Source organism: Nylanderia fulva, unplaced genomic scaffold (assembly GCF_048542155.1).
Source record: "Nylanderia fulva isolate GAGA-0341 unplaced genomic scaffold, ASM4854215v1 Scaffold9, whole genome shotgun sequence".
Taxonomy (NCBI): Eukaryota; Metazoa; Arthropoda; class Insecta; order Hymenoptera; family Formicidae; genus Nylanderia; species Nylanderia fulva.
The window spans coordinates 3,698,807-3,720,339 of NW_028191026.1; the positions used below are offsets into that span (position 1 = coordinate 3,698,807).

General features: G+C 29.7%; 1 protein-coding gene and 1 non-coding gene across 2 annotated transcripts in view; one reads left to right on the forward strand and one right to left on the reverse strand.

Annotated features, from left to right (window-relative positions):
- Positions 1-21,533, reverse strand: part of LOC114929965 (Mitochondrial calcium uptake 3) — a 28,918-nt gene that overhangs the window by 5,026 nt on the left and 2,359 nt on the right. The window contains exons 2-5 of the mRNA XM_029301694.2: positions 3,831-3,972; positions 3,256-3,366; positions 1,196-1,243; positions 549-631 (exon numbers count right to left, since the gene is read on the reverse strand). Of these exons, the coding sequence (XP_029157527.1) occupies positions 549-631; positions 1,196-1,243; positions 3,256-3,366; positions 3,831-3,972 (384 nt within the window). The remainder of the gene's footprint in view (positions 1-548; positions 632-1,195; positions 1,244-3,255; positions 3,367-3,830; positions 3,973-21,533) is intronic.
- On the forward strand, positions 11,954-12,026 carry TRNAR-CCU (transfer RNA arginine (anticodon CCU)). The gene has a single exon. It is a non-coding gene; the product is annotated as a tRNA-Arg (tRNA).

Genomic DNA, 21,533 nt, shown 5'->3' on the forward strand with positions numbered 1-21,533 from the left:
ATATAAAGATTATATATAATAATAATCTAAGAAATTTTTCATTTAACTACCATAAAAATTGTGCAAACTGCAGCAATCTCAAGTTTTATTTTACAGGTAAAATAAGAAAAGAATTCAGATAAAAAATGGACTATAATAAGAGTCAGGAAAAAATTAGGCAAACTTATTTTAAAATCCTAATTTAAACGGTTCTTTAATCATTGCACTTGTTTTCTATCAGTTTCAACCATTAAGAAATGAAAATAATCCGAAATATTAAATATTGACAATCAGCAATATTGAGCAAAAGTTGAAGGAAATAAAATAAAAATTTTGATGAAAACTAAATTAATCCAAAGAGAGGAATAATGTTTAAGTTAATTAAAAAAGATTTTAAAATAAGTTTGTTGTGTCTACTTTCTGCATCTGTTTTATATATCATAGCCTTTTTTCATATTATTAAAAGAAAAATATAATAAATATATTTTTGCTAACAATTCTAATAGTGCTTCTATCATACATAATAGTAATAATTAAAAACATGCACGTATACAATGCTATTATCTTACCACAAGAAACTCAGTTTTGTCGACTCTTTCGTTTCCATCGGTGTCGAACATGTTGAAGGCGATTTGGAAACCAGTTTTCGGCTCTACAATGAGAAATCAATTATCACGGTAAATTTATATTGATATGTTCGACATTAAAGCATTTTTGTAGCACGTGATATATGAAATACTACTTGTTTTCTTCAAACAAAAAAATACAAGTTTATGTGCAAGGTTCGACATAAAATATTTAAGATAATCTACATTTTTATTCACGAATCTTTGGATTAATTTTTTATAAAATCTCAATTTATTCCAAAATAAAAAAAATAATTAAAGATTTCGTCAAACATCCCGTATACTTTACATGAAGTCTAAAAATCTTATAAAGGAACATTTACGTAAATATACTTATATTGCACTTAATATATACTATTAAAAATATAATAAAATATAATAAATTGTACCAATAAATAAATTGAAAAATTATGTAGCCATTACAGCTCACCGAATAAATAGATAATGATTTTTACGTAAACAAAACAAACGACTCATTATCCGATTTTTTCCCATGTGTAATTTGTTCTTTGCAAACAGCGTGATCAATCATTGCGTTTTATGTTAAATCGTTTTATAAATATGTTCACAATTATTGACAAGAAACTTACTCGTCAGGATAGACAGAAGAAACAAATACTCCGTGTAAGAAATAATTCCTGAAAGTAGAAACACGAACGATTTAAAATTGCAAAGTAAATTAATCAATTTTTAAAAAATTGCATCTTACTAATTTTATATTAAAGAAATAATCTTATATTTTTTTATATGCATTTGTCATAATTCCTACACTGATGGATCAATATATTGAATTTTACTGTTTGAGAATTAAATTTTTTCCGTGACAAATAAATTTAGATGATATTGTACGTTTCTGTCTCTATGTCTTATATAAATTTTCTCCTAATTTCTTTCAACTCTTCCTTAATTTTTCCACTAATCCGCATTTAAGTACAACGCGATTTATATAAATCTATAGCACTAAACGTTTACGATATCTAGTGTCGAATATACGTTAGACACGCCTTACAGAATTCCAGATATTTTTGAGAAACCATCACCCTGAAGAAGGATCAATAATTTAGAATTTAATGGCAAAAGCGAGATCTGATGGAGACGCACCTTAAATTCTGATCTTAAATATATTCTCTCGCGGCGCAGTTTTAACTCTCTCGCATATGTATTATAACAAAAGGGCTACTTTACAGATCATAGTCAACCTCGTAAAATCTTTTGACGATTCTGAAAGCGAAGAAACTTAACAGCCAAAAGAAAATTAAGAAAACAGCGGTCGACAAACTGCTGATGTTCTATGCATATAAATCTGTTATTTCGTTTCTGCTATGTTCCATAAATATTTCTGTCCTCTGACATATTTGTAGAATTAGTAAGATGCACAGTAAGATGACATATATATATATATATATATATATATATATATATATAATTACTATAATATATAAATTTTTTATTCTTGAATTTAGATTAAGTTTTTCAAGATTGCATAAATTTCATTTTCTTGTAAATTATTTCTAATAAAAAATATTTCAGAAACATCTATGTTTATCGACTATTAAAACATTCTGTATAATTATACATTTTTCTTGTTTTATCACACCTGTGAAGACAGATTTGCAAAATTATTTAATAAGGAAATTAGGCAATCAAATTCTAGTATCTCTATTTAACATTTCACACAATTCTATGAGCATCCATCAAGTTAATTTCAAAATGTAAAAAAAATTATAAATTTTTCAGGTAATATCTCAATATCTATTACGCAGTAATTATAATGAATAATTAACAAATATTTTGACATATAAGCAACACAATGCGATTCGGCAGTTCGATAGTTTGCAATTTTCTTAACTTATCCTTAATTCTAACGCTGCATCTTTAATAAAAACGATCCGTTCGTTTGCGCTCATGGAATTTCTCCTCGCGTGCATACAAAAAAGAAGAGAGAAAAAGCTGAGAACTCGTTATTATTAAGAGAAGGTATGAAACTGGATGTGTCGCCCTCACATCGGTCCGTCTGCTGATTATTTGCATTTCCATTAGCGCGATAAATGTGCAAGAAACGCGCAAGAAAAAGAACGCGGAAACGCATTAAACTAATGATACTATTCTGCATCCGCCACGACGAAACGTTGCGTGGGTGGCGAAAACCAATAAATATATGCACTGCCATAAATACAGGTTGCGACTGTCGATCGCAATCGATAGCCGTACTTATCGCGGGCGTCTCGGCGAATTATTTTTCTCGTTGAATCGCATACTTTGGGAGAAAGCTCCCAGGTGTGAATGGTAGCACCCGAAGCTTGCAGATTTATCGAATCTTACTTATGTCGTGAATTCTCCTCCCGTAATCAGAATCGCGAAGGCTTTATTTATTGATGCGCTACAAATATTCTGCGCCACGAATAAGAAATACTATTTTATATAACTCAATTTTTAAATTTAAAAAAAAATCTGATAAACATTTGAAATTTTTCTCAAGATAGATAAGTTTTTAAAAATGTGACAAATTATATATAAATACTTATTTGGATACTTCCATTCTTATGTACGATTATCATTCATTATTACTGTGAATGTATGCTAAATACATTCTTACAAATCGATATTACTATACATTTTATTTCATAAAAAATATATGTATTTGATTTACCTTTGTCTCGTAAATTTCGGAACATGTGCGTGCTTCCATGACGTATAATGGAAGTCGAATTTCTCATCACTTCGAGTTCCTGATCGGTCAGTACTCGTCTCTTTAACCTCGCTAAAAATATCATTAGAGATGCTTATACTGCGTCGAGAAACGTTTATTAAACAGTGATTAAATAGTGCAAGTTTAATATGAGTTTGTTTTAGAAAACATTAGTCAAAGTGATACAAATTTTCAGAAGTGATGTAAATATTAGCTAACGTATAATTAAAGCTTTCTTTTACAGTTTGAGTAAAGTAAAATAAACTATGACAACACAAAAATTTAAATATAAAATTTAAAAAATTTTTCAAAAAAAAAAAAATTATTTTGGCAAAAAATATATTAAAATAATGAGAGATAATATATACAAATTATTTCGAAACTATTATGTTTCTCCTTCAATTTTTAATTTTGTATCATTAAGAATTAAGACTAAAATGATAGAACTTTATTTTATAATTTAATTCATTATTATTCGATTACTTGAATTGTAATTGTAAAAATTAAAACATGTATTTAAATTTAATGTATCTTACGTCGAGGTTCAGCATCAACGACACTTTCAAGAAAGTCTTGCGGAGTCATGTATAATTGACCATCGTACGCCACTGATGCGAATTTTATGAATCTTCTTTCCCTCGATGTCAATTTCACAGCTTTATGTAACTCATCTTCTCTCTGAAATAATAAATATTGCAATACATTTTTTCAGTTCTCAGAAAAAAGACAAAGAAAAACAAAAATTAAAAACATGTTTGTGAGGCCCGAAAAATTTAAATTATCATTTACAATAAATATTTAACACTACATTCTTTTTAGCGTTTCTAAATGATTTGCAAGATTTGAAAAGTAATTTGCACAGTTTACATGTATTATAATCTGTACTATTTTTAGCTCTTATTATAATTTTTATTACTTAATTTCCCCGATATATTATAATATATAAAAAGGAAGTGGATGATTTATGTTCAACTATTAATTAATGTGTTTCAACGAACGCGATATCGTGCATATGAATCTCTCTCGATCATGTAAGGTGTACATATAAAATACGAGAAATCCGAACGCATAAATTCACGTTGACATTTTTGCAATACATTCGATCATATCGCCACAATCTCTCTTTATATTTAAACGAACAGACCAAGATCACAGTTACATACTACACTAGCAGTGGTGATCAAATAATTTGTCCTAATTAAGTAATATTTAAATAAGATTTTTAAACTGTTTCATAGAAATTTACAAGATTTTAAATATATTTAATTATATTCAATAATAATTTTGAATATTTATTTCGTATTTTCTTAATACATTTAATGTCATCCTTTTTAAATGAAGTTAAATATTATCTTTGGGAATCCCTGCATTTCTCTTGTCAATGGGAAAATACGATTCATCGTAATTATTATTTTCAATGTTAAGGCGATTATACCTAATTACGAATAGTAAGTGTCAAGTAATATACGATGCGGACTCTAGCTGGAGCAATTTATATCTAAAGCACGACAACACAGTTAAGCTGATATAAATCTGCATATAGTAATTTATTCAGTTATATTTAGTGTACACTTTCTATTTAAATTACTGTAAATATGATTTATCGAAATCATCGCTTTAAACAATTTTATATGGCTGTAATCATATACAGTATAAAGTTCGACGTTTAGTGTTATGTTTTCGAGATAAATAATAATTATTATAAAAGATAATTATATGCCATCCAAAAACAAAACCTCAAATAAACAAGAAAAATCATTTTATCAGGATATTTCTGCACAGACGCTTAAATAATCGTTTAACAATTTATAACAGTTGTCCCTGTGTTTGGTGCCAAAAAATACAAGTAGGGTTGCATACATTTAGATTATTTCTGACAGAAACAAATTTATTTGTTAATAAACAAAGCCCGGAAGAGTTCCGCATAAGTAGATATTTACATATACGCGCGCATACACGCCTAAATACTCATTTAACAATATATTACAATCGACTCTGTGCTTGGTGCCAAAAAATACAAGTAAGGTTGCATACATTTAAATTATTTCTGACAGGAAAAAATTTATTTGTTAATAAACAAAGCCCGGAAGAGTTCCGCTTAAGTAGATATTTACATATACGCGCGCATACACGCTTAAATACTCATTTAACAATTTATTACGGTCGACTCTGTGCTTGGTGCCAAATAATACAAATAGAGTTATATACTCTTAAATTATTTCTAATAGCATAATTTTATTTCTTAACAAACAAGACACAGAAAAGTTCCGTTTAACAAGATATTTACAAATGTGCGAAAATGAATCCATACAAAAACTAATTGTGGCCATAATTACATCCAATTAAAAATATTACTAAACTAATCCTACGTTCAATAATAAAAAATATTAGTAAAACACGTAATCTAAAATTACGATATCTAAATAAAAACCGTAAAATAATAAAAAAATTAATTATCGCAATTAACAATATAAATTCTTATAATAACGAAAAAGCCTAATTTAAAATATAAAAAAATATCACTAAAACAACCCTCTGTTCGATAATAAAAAATATTGCAAAAACACGTGACCTAACGTCAAGTCACGATATCTATATGTCGACCCTAAAATATAAATAAAATTAATTATCGCAATTAGCAATTTAAAATCTTAAAAAACTGAAAGAGCCCGTCTAAAAATATAAGAAAATATCACCGGAACAGCCCTCTGTTCAATAATAAAAAATATTGAAAAAACACGTGACCTAACGTCAAGTTAAGATATCTATATGACGAACCTAAAATAATGACAATATTAATTATCGCAATTAACAATTTAAAATCTTAAAAAAATGATAAAGCCTGTCTAAAAATATATGAAAATATCACCGAAACAGCCCTCTGCTCAATAATAAAAAATATTGCAAAAACACGTGACCTAACGTCAAGTTAAGATATCTATATGACGACCCTAAAATAATGACAAAATTAATTATCGCAATTAGCGGATTTAATTCTTGAAAAAATGAAAGAGCCTGTCTAAAAATATAAGAAAATATCACCGAAACAGCCCTCTGCTCGATAATAAAAAATATTGCAAAAACACGTGACCTAACGTCAAGTTACGATATCTAAATAAAGACCCTAAAATAATGACAAAATTAATTATCGCAATTAACGGATTAAATTCTTGAAAAAATAAAAGAACCTGGTTAAAAATATAAGAAAATATCACCGGAACAGCCCTCTGTTCGAAAATAAAAAATATTGGATAAAATACTCGACGTAACGTCAAGTTACGATGTCTGAATAGAGACCTTAAAATAATGACAAAATTAATTATCGCAATTAGCAATTTTAAATCTTGAAAAAATGAAAGAACCTGGTTAAAAATATAAGAAAATATCACCGGAACAGCCCTCTGTTCGATAATAAAAATTATTGCAAAAACACGTGACCTAACGTCAAGTTACGATATCTAAATGAAGACCCTAAAATAATGACAAAATTAATTATCGCAATTAGCAATTTTAAATCTTTAAAAAATGAAAGAGCCAGTCTAAAAATATAAGAAAATATCACCGGAACAGCCCTCTGTTCGATAATAAAAAATGTTGCAAAAACACTGACCTAACGTCAAGTTAAGATATCTATATGACGACCGTAAAATAATGACAAAATTAATTATCGCAATTAACGGATTAAATTCTTGAAAAAATAAAAGAACCTGGTTAAAAATATAAGAAAATATCACCGGAACAGCCCTCTGTTCGAAAATAAAAAATATTGGATAAAATACTCGACGTAACGTCAAGTTACGATGTCTGAATAGAGACCTAAATTAATAACGAAATTAATTATCAGTTTTATCTTAAATCAAAGGACAGTAGGTAGCTAATGATAGCGCATAAACACTCCATATATGGTATCATAAAATATAATTTGAAAGACGTAGTATACAAAAATTGCAAGTGCGAACAAAGCTTCGATTACGAATGCAATTCGAGTCGTGCCGTCCCGATAGGTGGTGATGTGTCATACTGTCTATTTTATTAAAGAGAGATTAAATTACAAATGAGCTTCTCCCACGAGTTCGCATTCTTATATAAATAAACGATTAAAAGTAAGATGGACAACGAAAAGAAAGAGTTTGCTCGGCTGGAGCTTCTCGAATTTCTTTTTGTTACCTCCTCATATAGGAGCCTGCATGTCCATTTTGTCGGCAGGATTTCTTTATTTCTACAAGTCTTGCTTGTTTAGCCAAAACGCGGTTTCGAATACTGTAGGGATTAATCTTGCCGAATGAATGTTCGAAACGAAAAACGTTAAGTTTCGGCGAGAGAAACAAAAAGGCATATTAAAACTTGTGTAATCTAATAATATAAATATAAGTGATCTAATAAAAATATAAATAAACTAAAAATACAAAGTATAAATATAAATTAAAAAATATAAATTATCCTATATAAGAACTTTTATTCAATATAAATAGATAGTATATAGGAAAAAGTTGTAAAATGAATTGTATGACTAGAAACTAGAGTATTTTTGATCAGCGATCTTGCTTTTAACAGCAAATTTCAAATCATTTATCCGTGATAATCATCGAAAGCACACCGTATAAATTCGCCTTTACAATGCTGCACATGCAGCATATATTGTACGCATAATATATACATATTAACGCACATAAGTTGTAGTTAAGCGCCAAACGATATGCTGTCGCGAGGTTCGCTTAACGACGTGAATTTGCGATCTTGTCCGGCCAAATTGAATCGTTCAGCAAAGGAGGAAGCATCGCATCACGGAGAATGCATTGCCGTTGTGCACCGAGAAGCCATCGGAGGAGCCTTGCTTCTCAACGGCTTAAATTATCGTTACATTCACGAGGTAACCGGCTATCTCGCGCATATACATTGCGTGGATTTTATTTATTCGCAAATAATGGCGCATTGTTGACCGGTTCAACACACAGCTCGAGCTTCCGTATATAATATCTCTTAAACGATAGCTGCATTTTTATCTTTCCTATTTTCATAATTATCCACTACCAATTCCAATATTGAAATCTATTTGAAATTTTTTATTTTAACAAGCAGGAAATGAGTGGAATTAAAACGAATAATTTTCGATTTAAAAAATACACTGAACGTAAGAGCATTAAAAAAAAGAATGATTAATTGTTATGTTAATTTTTTGTTTGATTTTATAATCCATTATTTTTTTATTTGTTATTAGTTCTTCTTTAATTTCTAAAAATGCATTATGCGATTTCAGAATTTTTTCTTTTTTACTAATTTTTAGAAACAGTTGTAAATATCTCACGGTCACTTCAGAATCGCGTATCCTCGGTAAGTTATGTTTGTCATTCGAAATAAATGCCATTGTAATCAGATACTCATTCGCGTGGATCAGATATCTTTTCACGAGGTTGCTTCTATAAATAAATCATTGTGATAAAAAGGCATAATTTATAATGATTTGCATTTAGACTAATGTTTTTCTTGCACTGACCAAAGTAATCTACCTTATAAGTTGTCTTGAAAATCACTTGGCGAATTACATTGTTCAGAATTAATTAATAATGCAAATAATTGAATAAATTTCTTTAAAACAATAATTTAGAATAAAAGATATTATAATATCGCGATATTGATCTTTTTCAAAATTAATTTTATCTTTCTCGTATCTAAATATGTGTCGCGAAATATTTGCAAGTAATAACTCGAAAAATTTCACGATCCTTTATTTCGCAATCTCGCAGAATCTATTATTTGAAACAATGACGCGACAGAAACCATCGTTTACGCAACGAAGATGTTTTCACGACCATAAATCGATTCTTTTTTTCCTCTATAGACCTGACACGAGACCGGCAATTTACGAGGTACCAAGCATCGTTAGGTAAATCTTCTCATTAAAAGATTCCAGAAATACATCATTTGTCATCGCCTACTCGCTCCTACAAAATACTATACAACCGCGAATAACGAAATAAATTTTGTTATTAAAAGTACAGAGACCTATCATGTATTTGTTGTATATATTCTCAAACCAGATTTTATAAAAGTATTCGTTTTTATTTTATGCGTTTACCAATATTTACTTAATGCAATATTTATTAATATTTACGGCACTTAATCTCCACAATTAGATTCTTTCTCGCCAGATTAAATAAGATAATGATGGCAAATTCTGGAACATATCCCATTAAATCTCGTATATATATAATATATATCCTAAAACAATTAATTTCTCGAAGATTACAACTCTCGGCCAACGTTAATCGATGCGACGTCAATACATTCGAGGCCATTTTCGATGTCCAAGAGCAATACTTGGCAAATGCATCAACGTGTTTTTCCCCGACGATGACGCTCGTCCTTCTGGCACAGAAATAAGACGCAACGATAAGAGCAAAAGGTGATCTCGCGTTGATTTAAGTTAAATCGCCCTCGATCAATATTCCGGACAGGTGACGTCCTTCCTTCTCGTCTCGTGATACGAAGGTAACTAAAGTCTGTCGGGATACGTCTTCGCGTGTCTCTACCCGGTTCAGGACCTCGCTGGGCGTTAGGTTGGCATGTTAGCGGTGTCGTGGGTAATGACAGGTGCGGTGAACATTATGCTAAGTGCGAGAGACCCGGTTCTTTTCGTCCTCTTGGATTTTTTTTTTTGCCATCGCTTCTCTCTTTTTTTCCCTCTTTTTTCTTCGCTCGTTGCCCTCCTCCCGCCAATCATCAACGGGGTATACCACCTCGGTGATTAAGGGCCCTTTCCATCTAAGACCCGTAAAAGACCGAGTCGAGCCCTTCTCTGCCCGTTTCTCACCTTCGAGGATCACTCTCTCCTTTTCGCATCCAATCTTCCCACCCTCGTCGCTACTTATAAATTTTCAATAAAGAAGCACGCGACGCGCCACGTCGTAGAAACAATTTCTTCGAAGTTGTTTCGCCTCGTTTCTCGACTTAAATCGATAGCAACGACGATAGGCATCGCCTGCTGAGAACTCGCGCGAGAACAGGCGCCGGCTGTCAATTTTTGTGTAGATGGGTGTTAAACGGAGGCGTCAGCGTGCGAGAGGAGAAAATGCGGTAGACCTTGAGAAGCGCTATGCTTTTTCTCCGTTCAGTTCTATACGATGGGTAGACGATACGCGAGATAAAGTAAGGCCATTTTACAATATCAGCAGCACAGCCAGATTCAAAATAATCTAAGGATCTGAGTAATCTAAGCTGTACAAAATTTATTCATAAATAATACAATAGAAATATCGAGAAGTCATTATAGATTTGTGATAAAAAAAGATTTGATTGTAAATATATATATATATATATATGTTTATTTAATCCATATATTATATTAACAGATTTTATTAATTTATTAAAAATTTATTGCGTTTATAATTATATAATATAGATTAAATATACATGTTACAAAACTCAGTACGTAGATATGAAGTAATAATACTGATAATATTTAAGTAATAACAGTGTTTGATAAAATATGGTTAATCAAAAAATTATTTTAAGATAATAATTTAAGCAAAGAATTATAAATTATTTCTTCACATATTGTACACCAGGAATAATCATTGTATTAAAAAATGAAAATAAAAATTTTAATGTAGCTTTTTTTTTATCTAATAATTATTTTATAGATGATCTCCAAAAATTATTTTTCAAATTTTTATGTATTTAAGTTATGTAGAAAATCATACATAGATTTATATCGTTTACGCAACAATATATACTTGATCAATCTTAGTAATTTCTGTAATAAACTACTTCACACTTCCTTACACTTGCCATGCAATACCAACTTATCAACTTGTAATCTGAGGCTATAATACAAATTTTTAAAGTTCAATTTAAATAACAAGCTGCTTCAAATGTTCGGACATAAACGATAATTCGGGTTAGTAAATCGGCGATCATGCATAAAATTTGTGCATGTGTACATAAGTGCATTCATACCTTGTATCCGCGAAAGCACATTTACATATGCGTAAAATCAAGATTATCGCAAAAACATATCTACTCATTTGCATCTTATTAAAAGTATCTCTCCCTAGCTTCTTCGTAAACTTTAAGAAGTTCTATATTCTTCAACTAAATTTAAATAGTTTTTATAAGTAAATTTTAAAAGTATTAAATTATTGAAGCAATTAAAATAACGTAATACCATTCTTTGAATTTTAATTGTATTCTTTTCAAAAATATATTTGTACGAAAAATAATCCCATTTACTCTACACAGAGAGAATTTTCTTTTAATTAGAATTTATTCTGAAAATCATGATAATCGTGGAACAATATGGTATTGGAAGAATTTTACAAGAGTTTTTTTGATTAATATTTACCACAATAAGAAATATTAATATCTACCACAATAACATATAAAATATGTTCGATTAATTTACTATGTAGAGACATAGAAAAATTAATTGATATGTTATTGTGATAGATATTAATATTTTTTTATTGTAGTAAATATTAATTAAAGAAGCTCTTATAAAATTCTTCCCATATAGTCCTACAATTATCAGAATTTTCAGAATAAATTCTAGAAAAAAATTCTCTCAGTACAGTCAATATCCTATGAGATCTAGCTTTGATTGACATTAAATTATATATCATTACATTGTGAATTACATGGCTATGGGTGGTTGAATATAACCGCCCCTGTGGCCTAATGGATAAGGCATCGGTCTCCTAAACCGGGGATTGTGGGTTCGAGTCCCACCAGGGGTAAGATTTATTTTTATGCCTATTCTTAAACCATAAATGTTTCAGTAACATTGATAAATGTCTCTCGTTATTGTATTTATAAAAATGTCAGGTGTGCTAAATTGTAGCAAAATAACTCAAATTCAAATAAATTTATTTTTTACAAGAAGAAACATTTATATTTTTTAAATTATATTTATAAAAAACAATTGAACTTTACAAATTTGTATTATAGCCTCAGATTCCAAGTTGATAAATTGGTATTGCATGGCAAGTGTAAGGAAATGTGAAGTAGTTTATTACAGAAATTACTAAGATTGATCAAGTACATATCGTTGCGTACACGATATAAATCTCTGTATGATTTTCTACATAACTTAAATGCATAACGAAGAAACATATACGTATATCTATATATGTAATTAATAAATTCTTAACACCGATTTAATGTAATAGGTTGCATCATTATTTGCCATCATTTTCATATAAAAATATACACAACAAAAAAATTAAGATTATTTTAAAGATTGAAAGAATTTAATGTGTTTCATATGAAGCTTGTAGTGTCAATCAAAATCTGATAAGATGCTGGTCCATTTTTTGATGGACGTGAATCAATTTCAAAGTATATCTTTTGTGTATCTATTGTAAGAATTCGAGGAAGAGAGAGTCCATCTAATGATAGACATGAGATTGCAGTTTATTGCTTCTGCTCGAAATATTCAAATTAAATTAATAGCCGCATAAACGTAGGCTGGGTGGTCCGAATGATTCTAATGCAAACAACATCCTGCTCGGGTTAATCGGGCTAAGAAAATATTTTGAAGGGTTGTTCGTGGACTTGACTTTCGGCCTCGCGATAAAATCGATCCTTCCAATTTATAGAAGAGGGTAGTAGTTATATTATCGGTTCTGAAGAAATCTCAATGTCCGAAGAGACTTGTAGTGATCTATTTTATTGGATATTCGATGTGATCGGTGGGAATTTCCCTTCCTCAATATATTGTATGTCACAGATTAAGTGCCGTGTTTACTCTGAATATTTCTGATATATTTTTTCTTTTTTGTTTAAGTAAAATGGAAAGACGTATATCTAAGAAATATATCTCCAGTTTAGTTGACGATTTTGCGGATGATAATTTATATGTATATTAAAAATAAATATCTTTAAATTAAAAAAAAATATATTTTTAAATTTTAATTTATTCTTATAATTCCTTAAATATCATTATATACAATTACGTATAATAATAATAATAATATTTATCTTCAATTTTATAAATTAGAATTATTTTTCTAATGTCATTTTATAAATTTAGTTTTTAAATTCTGTGTTACATTATTCAAGGATAACAAATGTTCTTCATCCTTCGCATATATAAATTATCGCCCGTATTATCCCTATGCAAATCAATTCGCGCGAACACGTTCTAGTTTCGTCGCGTTTTGGCACCGGTACACGAAGGAATTATCTCTCGTTTGTCCCTCGTTTATCTCTGACATGCATTTATCGCAATCGATTTCTCTATTTCCGGAATCATGTTAAGGCGCTACTCGCGTCTCGTTCGTCTCTTTCTCTCGTCTGTATGAAAGAGAACCGCGTGTCGAATCTCCGATTCGATGCGGAGGCATGCCGAGAAAATAAACGACGTGGTCTCGAATCTCGTGCGAATAACGCGATAACGATTGCCGGGTTCGCGCGATATACTACAGAAGAAGGTGGGTCACGTGATTTGTGATCGTGCGAGAGAGGTGTGATCTTTGTTGGAGGGGACGTTGGGAGATGCTGGATTATGCGTTGCATACTGATGCGCCAGTGTGTGCATTCGGTGCAGTCAGATCCGTATCTGCGTACAGGCTATGTACTACAAGTCTGGTTGTGCGAAGCGGATCGGACCATCGATTTCTTAGGAGAAATAAACCTGTTTCTTTCGTTCTAGGGAGAGGGATATTTTCTCCGGTAATTCGACAAGATCTATCTGTCCTTCCACATTGACGAAAGTATTAACAATTGTCAAACAACCGTATTCGATATTGTCAAAATACAGAATAATTAACATAAAACTTTATGGAATAAATTTCTACTTCAATTTCTGAGACAAAAATTCTTGATAAAATATTCGTCTTTATAGAGAGATCATTCATTATTCTTTAAATTGTAATTAAATATCTTACTTACAATTAGTATCATATGTTGAAACTAAATTAAGAAAGCTTTTTTTTATTTAAAATTACAATTAAAGTAAAGAAATTTTGAACTACTACAATTTTATTTGTACAATTTTAATTTAAGGCTGCACTCTTTAAAAATAAATAAACACAAATATATACGGAGAGAATCTTATAAGAGTTTCTCTGATTAATATTTACCACAATAAAAAATATTAATATGTACATGGCAAATTTTACTATATGTACATAGTAAAATTAATCGAACATATTTTATATTCTTATTGTGATAAATATTAATATCTTTATTGTGGTAAATATTAATTAGAAAAACTCTTATGAAATTCTTTCAATATCATCTTGTCTGACGATTACCATGATTTTCAGGATAAATTCTAAGAGAAAATTCTCTCTGTATATAAGTAATAAACTAAGAAAATAAAAATAGCAATTTGTTCCAATCGTTTATTTATAAGCAAAATATATTTCTAAATTATTGTATAAAAAAATATGATATAATTTAATTAATTAAATTTGTTATAATGTAAATATAATTATGTAATCTTTTTAATATCCTTCGATTGAGAGGAAGAAGTGTAAAGTTTTAAAAATATAGGGAAGTATTATCTCTCGTATCGAGAATGTAGAAAAATCTTGCCATCATCCAGGAGCGTTGCCAGGTTGCGTGTTACGTGAGAACTACCCTGAAATTATCGCGCGGCGCTCTGTGATTAACCGATTCGGTATTTTTCTGTGGCCGTGTGTTTCGCCCACGTCCTTTTCAACCTTTGAACCGCCCATGCTCAAAATGATTGACAGTGAACAAATTATCAGGTTCTCTTACGAAATATGAATAAGATTGAATAACTTATGTTCTTTCAATCTTATTGTTTCCTATCTTCCCGTTTCTCTTCTATCTTTTAATATACCTAGATTATGATTAAATAATAGTAGAGATAGAAAAACGGCGTATAATTGATTTAGAATTTAACATAATTGAAAGAATTCATTAATATAATGCTAAAAAGTGTACAATTTATTTTTTAATCTATGTTCAATAAATTATAGAGAAATGCGTTGCAGCTATTAAAAAAATTCATGTAATTAAAATTTTTTAATCTTATCTGCAGCTTATTAAATTAAAAAAAAAAAAAAAGATTCATTATATGATAAACGACTTGTTGATTTGAGATTTGCATAATACAAGTATTGACAGCGAAATTTACAGAATCTATGATTATCTTAACCGGTCCCTCTTCATTATAGTACGTAGTCCCAAAACAAAATCTGTTGGCGATCCCCAAAATCGTAATTTATTGCTCGCTACACTACGCACTTAGACGTCGTACATATATGTAAACCGAAAATGATAGGAAGGGAATAAACGGGAGAAGAACGAGATCTCTCCTTCTGGCCGGCGGCGCTTCTTAAATCATAATCCCCTTAAAATATTCAATTACACCGGCATTGTTTCGTTGATGCATAGCGCGGTAACACGCGATGTGCTCCACCTTTTGCACGCATCCACTTATGCGTGTGTGATGTGTGCGTGAGTATACGGGATACCCACAACACTTGCTGGAACATCGCCCACATCGCTATCGGTCCATTAGCCAAATAATGGGTACCTAACGCGCCGCGTCCCACGCGCTAACGCTAATTTCATGGTGGTTTAGGAAGCGTTAATTAATTTAGACGAATCACCGTGCACGTTCATTAGCATTAACTCATCGCCGTGATGATGGCCGACGTGGGTCACGTTGTAGCGTGCGATTCAACGTGCCTTTCTTTGACGACGAGACTTGGTGTACGTACAATACACTCGTCACCGATGCGGTAGGTATCGATTATCACAAGGAGATAATCGCCACGTGAAAAGGCAATAGCATATTTTGTTTGTACGTTTTTGTATGTTTATCAAGTGAATTTCGACATTTAAAAATGTTTAAAAATCCAGAAATAAAATTATTTTTTATTCAATTTTGTGAATTTTTTCATTTACTAAATTTTCATACTGAACACCAGTATCTTTTGAAGTTTTATAAAATTTTAAGTCTATTATCAAAGTCACACGTCTAAGAATATAGTATATTTAAAATAAATATATTTGAATAATATATTTAAAATAAAAAAATAGAATTGTATTAAAGATATACTGTAAAATTTATAAAATTATTTCTAATTTCAAATAATTGTATGCCAAATATTTTGAGAGATATCCAGAAGTTATAGTTATTGAAGCAAATGTATTACGATCAATTGAACATTTTAAACAATTCGCGATTTTCTACAATATATTCTATGCTATTGTCTTAAACAAAAAATATTTTTGTATGTTCACAACGATAAGCATCTAAAAATTCGGTGAATACTGTTATTATTATAGGAATAAATTAAGTGCAGTTATTTTAGTTCAAAAATCTATAATGTCTAGATGCTTGTGAAAAATGTTAAGTGTCATAAAAATAATTAAATCGAAATATAGTAGTATAAAAATAAAATAATATAAAAATACAAAATTAATAGTCTGAAATTTTACATAATGTAAAAAATGAAATTTAAGTATAATTTTATTAAAAAAAATTATAGAAGAAAGAGAATTATCAACTTTTTTATACAATTAGACGTTGCATATTTATTTATTATAATTTACCGAGTATTTCTTTAAAAATAAAGAACTATTTCTGCAGATAAGCTAATTTTTCATAGACACATCTGAACACGTCTCAATTGAAAATGCTTTTGATTAACGTGCTGCTGCAGGTAGCTTGACACGCGATGTGTGCGAATTGATTATGAACGTGAAAAACGATCGAACATATAAAGTCCATTCACGTTTACGTCGACGTCTACCCACGCGACTGATACTATCATGCTAATCAGACCACATTCATGTGTCATCGTGGCGGCGTTCTTATCCCATACCTTATCGCCAGATTATCATTTAGCATCGCATTGTGCACGCTCGAGGATTATAGCAAAATGTTTTAGCCGAGCTGTCTACAACGGATGGAACTTGCAAAGTGCAAAAAATTATTTTCCATTTTTAAAATTGCGGACAATCATATCAGAAAAGAAAATAGAATTAACGAAATGAGAACGTCGATTAAACCAAAAGAATATAAATAATCGACATTCAATATATACAATATATTTTTCTAAAGTATATAAAGTCAGTGTATATAATTCTAAATTAAATCTGCATTCTGAAAAATTTAAAAAAAAATGGATCATATAGGAATTAGATTTCATCCAGCAATTTTCACATCTCTGTAAGAATGAAATTTATCTCATAAATGTAATCTAGTTCTTCCTGGATAATGTTACGAAAACTTTCCACGTTAATTATCTTTCCTGTTTTCGACTTCCCTCAAGGGATCGACAAGCTGAAGGGTATCGAATAGCATCGTATTGGATGCAACATGTGCACACACGTGCGCGTCCTGACGATTCGTCGAGGTCCTTAATCGTGTAGCGTCGAAGCTCCGATCTGATTTATCGTTTATCGTCGATAATACGAAGGTGTACGCGGCCGATCGATCACTCTCTCGCGTTCGAATTATTCGAAGGTACACGAACGACGATGTTGCACGCCGCGCACGTCGAAAGGGAGAAAGGCATAAATGTGTACATAAATGGTGATATGAATAATGGTGCGTAACTTTTACAGAGCAATCTTCAAAATGAGTGTGTAATGGATGCTTATAAGGCAAAGATGAATAGCTCAGAACACATATATACTCTTTATTTCTTTTAAAAGAGGCATTAATATTTTGAAAATTTATTTATATGCCTAGAATAAAAAAATCAGCACTTTTAATATTAAATAAACTTAAAGACCTATATATTTTATACATGTCAAATTTAATCAGTTTATTATATTGTATGCTGAAAATAGAGCAGATTTTTTAAATTATATAATTCTTGAACTGTATAATTAGTTAAAAATAAAAACTGATAAATTAAAATATAAAAATTCAATTATTAAATCAACTAAAATATTATTCTTGTATTCAATCTCTCTCTCTCTCTCTCTCTCAAATGGATTTTAATAAAATCTCTATAATATAAACTCATGAATTTGTAACATTTAATGTTAAAATTTTGCTTAAGAATTTTGAATAAGAATTGCTTCTAAATAATTATATGTAAAATTAATAGATTAAAAGAGTGGCAGTAATATGTTGAAACGTATTCTATAAATGGAATCATATAATTCACGTTTTTTAAAAGAATAAAACACGTATTATTTATATTCGAATAAATAAGTCTAATGATCCAATTAGTGTAAGGTGTATCGTTCACGAAAAGAATTGATCCAATTACGAACTAATATTTGGACATGTAAGTTTTTTTCATCAGAAAAAAAACAGTTCTGATCGGAACTACACTCTGATCTTCCCACACATTTGTCTTGCAGGAGTCCCCCTATAATGAATCTTGATCCAAAAGGATACGTGAATATTGTCAATAGGAGTATCTTGATGGAAGGTAAGAGTAGAAGAAGATCAGGTCCATTAGTTACCGTAAACCGCTCGTCAAATAAGCCTCTAAATAATAATACGTAATGCACGATAACAACGTCATGCCATATCTCGTAATAACGTGTGATGTATTAAACGATGCATTTTTCCGTTTACCCGATAAAGAAATTCTATTTCCCGATATAAATTTTAATAATTCGCTTTGAGCCATGTATTAAATTGTATTATAAAATGCGTTTTCCGACTTAAAAAATTTTCTAACTTAATTGAAAATACACTTTATTAAGTACATTTTATTTTTATGTTATTTTTATATTTTACATGTTTATTAATCAATTATAACACAATTATAAAACAATCATCGCGAGTGATTCAATTCTATCAGTTTTAACTAACAATAAATAAATATTCTCTCCATAGAATTAAAAAAATGTTAAATGTATGCACTCTCTCTCTAAATATAAAAATGCAATAGTACCTATATTCATATTACACATTTACGTACACATAATTATAATCGCGTGTTAATAGAATAAGGATGATCTACTATAAATACTACTATAATCCCCCCTAAATAAATATAGCATACTGTAATAATCCAAAACGTTTAGCAAATTAAAATTTGATTTAAATTTGACAATAGATATTATTTTGGTTTGTTATAAATTTTGTCAAATTATTTCATTTAATAAAAAAGATCATCAAGATAATCAATATTTAACACATTATCTCTCTCTTTCAATAATATTCTGTTATATAATTTAGGGATCAGGAAAACTAAATTAATAAGAAAATAAATTAAATTTACATAACATTCGTATTCGTATTAAAAAACAATCTTAAATTTACTTATTGTTAGAGATCAGTGTATGTAAAACTGGAATATCATTTCAAAGATCATAAATAATTGAAAAGTCTGGTTTTATTTTCAATAGTTCTTATGCATTTTTTTATTTAACCGCCAGAATTATCTGTTTAAATTACGAAAAATAAAGCCAGAACTCTCAATTATTTATGATCTTCCATGAAATGATATGCTTGCTTTATACACACTACAGTTCATTATTATAAAGTTTGTCATTTAGATTCCTTATCATTGTTCTCGTTTACATAATAAAATATTTAATTTACAGAAATTATATCTCGGTACCATTTAAATGAAATAATTTAAGTTACCATCATATTTACATGATTTCCGTGTATCGTATTTGTATATGTTTTGATGACTATATCACAAGAAATAATTTGGATATTTCGCATAAATCGTGTGCGGACGTACGCCACTTCACGACACTCTGGCAAACGTTCTGGTCCTGCAAACGTTCCTATTCTCGCCGAATTCTTGGCAACGAATGTCTTCGGTCAAAGAATGTCTTCGAGATTCTTGTACAAGTCAGTGAGATGATGGGACACGTTTAAGTGTGTCAAAAACTGATTTTATTGGACGCGTGGATCATGAGAATGTATCTATATGCGAATACTTATTACATTTCGAGTTTTGAAAGAAAGAAGGATACCGACTCTATACATATATCGCGATTAGAAGATTATTTCTAATTATATTAAAAAGAAACAAATCGCAAACAAGATGAGAAAACACAAGATTTTTTCGCATTAATAGATAATAAATCTACACATCGAATTTAAAAAAATATTTTATATAATATTTTCTAAAAAAATATATTATATTTGCATGCTAATCATAAATCGATATAAGCCGCGTGAAAATTTTAGAAGATATATCACGTCAAATTACCTCATAAATAATATAAAAATGTCAAAAATATTCGACACAACTTTCCCATGCTTCTCACACAGTAATTGATGGATACATGTGTTACGAGGTGTGGAAAGGAAGTTTAGAGATACATGCATTGCATTCTCAAATTAGGGTGTCTCGTAGTAAAGACTCGTGTGCATCTGCATTTGCAGACAGCTTGTGGATATAAACTATGGCGCAAAACGCCAGTCATTTATCTATCTCGTTTTATAAAATAAAGAATTCAGGATTTCTTAGAAAAAAGACATCCGGTATGTTCTCGAAAACATGACATGATTGATGAAACACGTATGTCTAACTTGCGAGCACGAAAAAAAATGATTAAGAAATTTCTCATTGAAAAAAGTTTCAAAGTATTAATAATAATCCATGATTGAAGACTCGACATTAAACTAGTATGCACAATATATTTTTACAATTGATTAGAAGCTGGAAAAAATAATATAAACTGAGAAATAAATAATTATGAAATTTTTATATGATATTAAGAGACTATTGATATAGAAATTGAATAAGTACTACTTAATGCGATTATTCAATTGAGTATATCATTATAAAAAAATTATTTCAATTAATTTTATATTATTCAACTTATGTATAATTATAGTACAAGAATCTTTAAAAATTAACGCAAGATAGAAATTATTATTCTCTACAATATGTGAGATGCTGACTATTTAATTTTTAATTTATTTCTCGAGAAACATTTTTAAAGACAATGTTTACTAAATATTGATAAAAATATTTATTAAATTAATATAGATTTATTAATATACTTATTAAATATTAAACAATATATATTTTTATCATTCATATAAAATTATAATGTATTTTTCTTTTAAATTATGTAGTGTTATTTTAACGATGCTGTGTAAGAAAGAGTTATCTAAATGCAATTTTATATAGTTCACGACATAATTCTCTATGTTTATACTCGACTTTTCGGGAGAATCTCGGGATTCTTAGGTCGTAATAGAGACGTTGAAAGATCAGACCTGGTTAAACCGTAGTCGTATCGACTATGTGATCGTTTGGAGGGCGTGGCGCCGGTATACTTGAAGATCGTTTGACACAAAAGCTGATCCGCTTCCTCCGGGC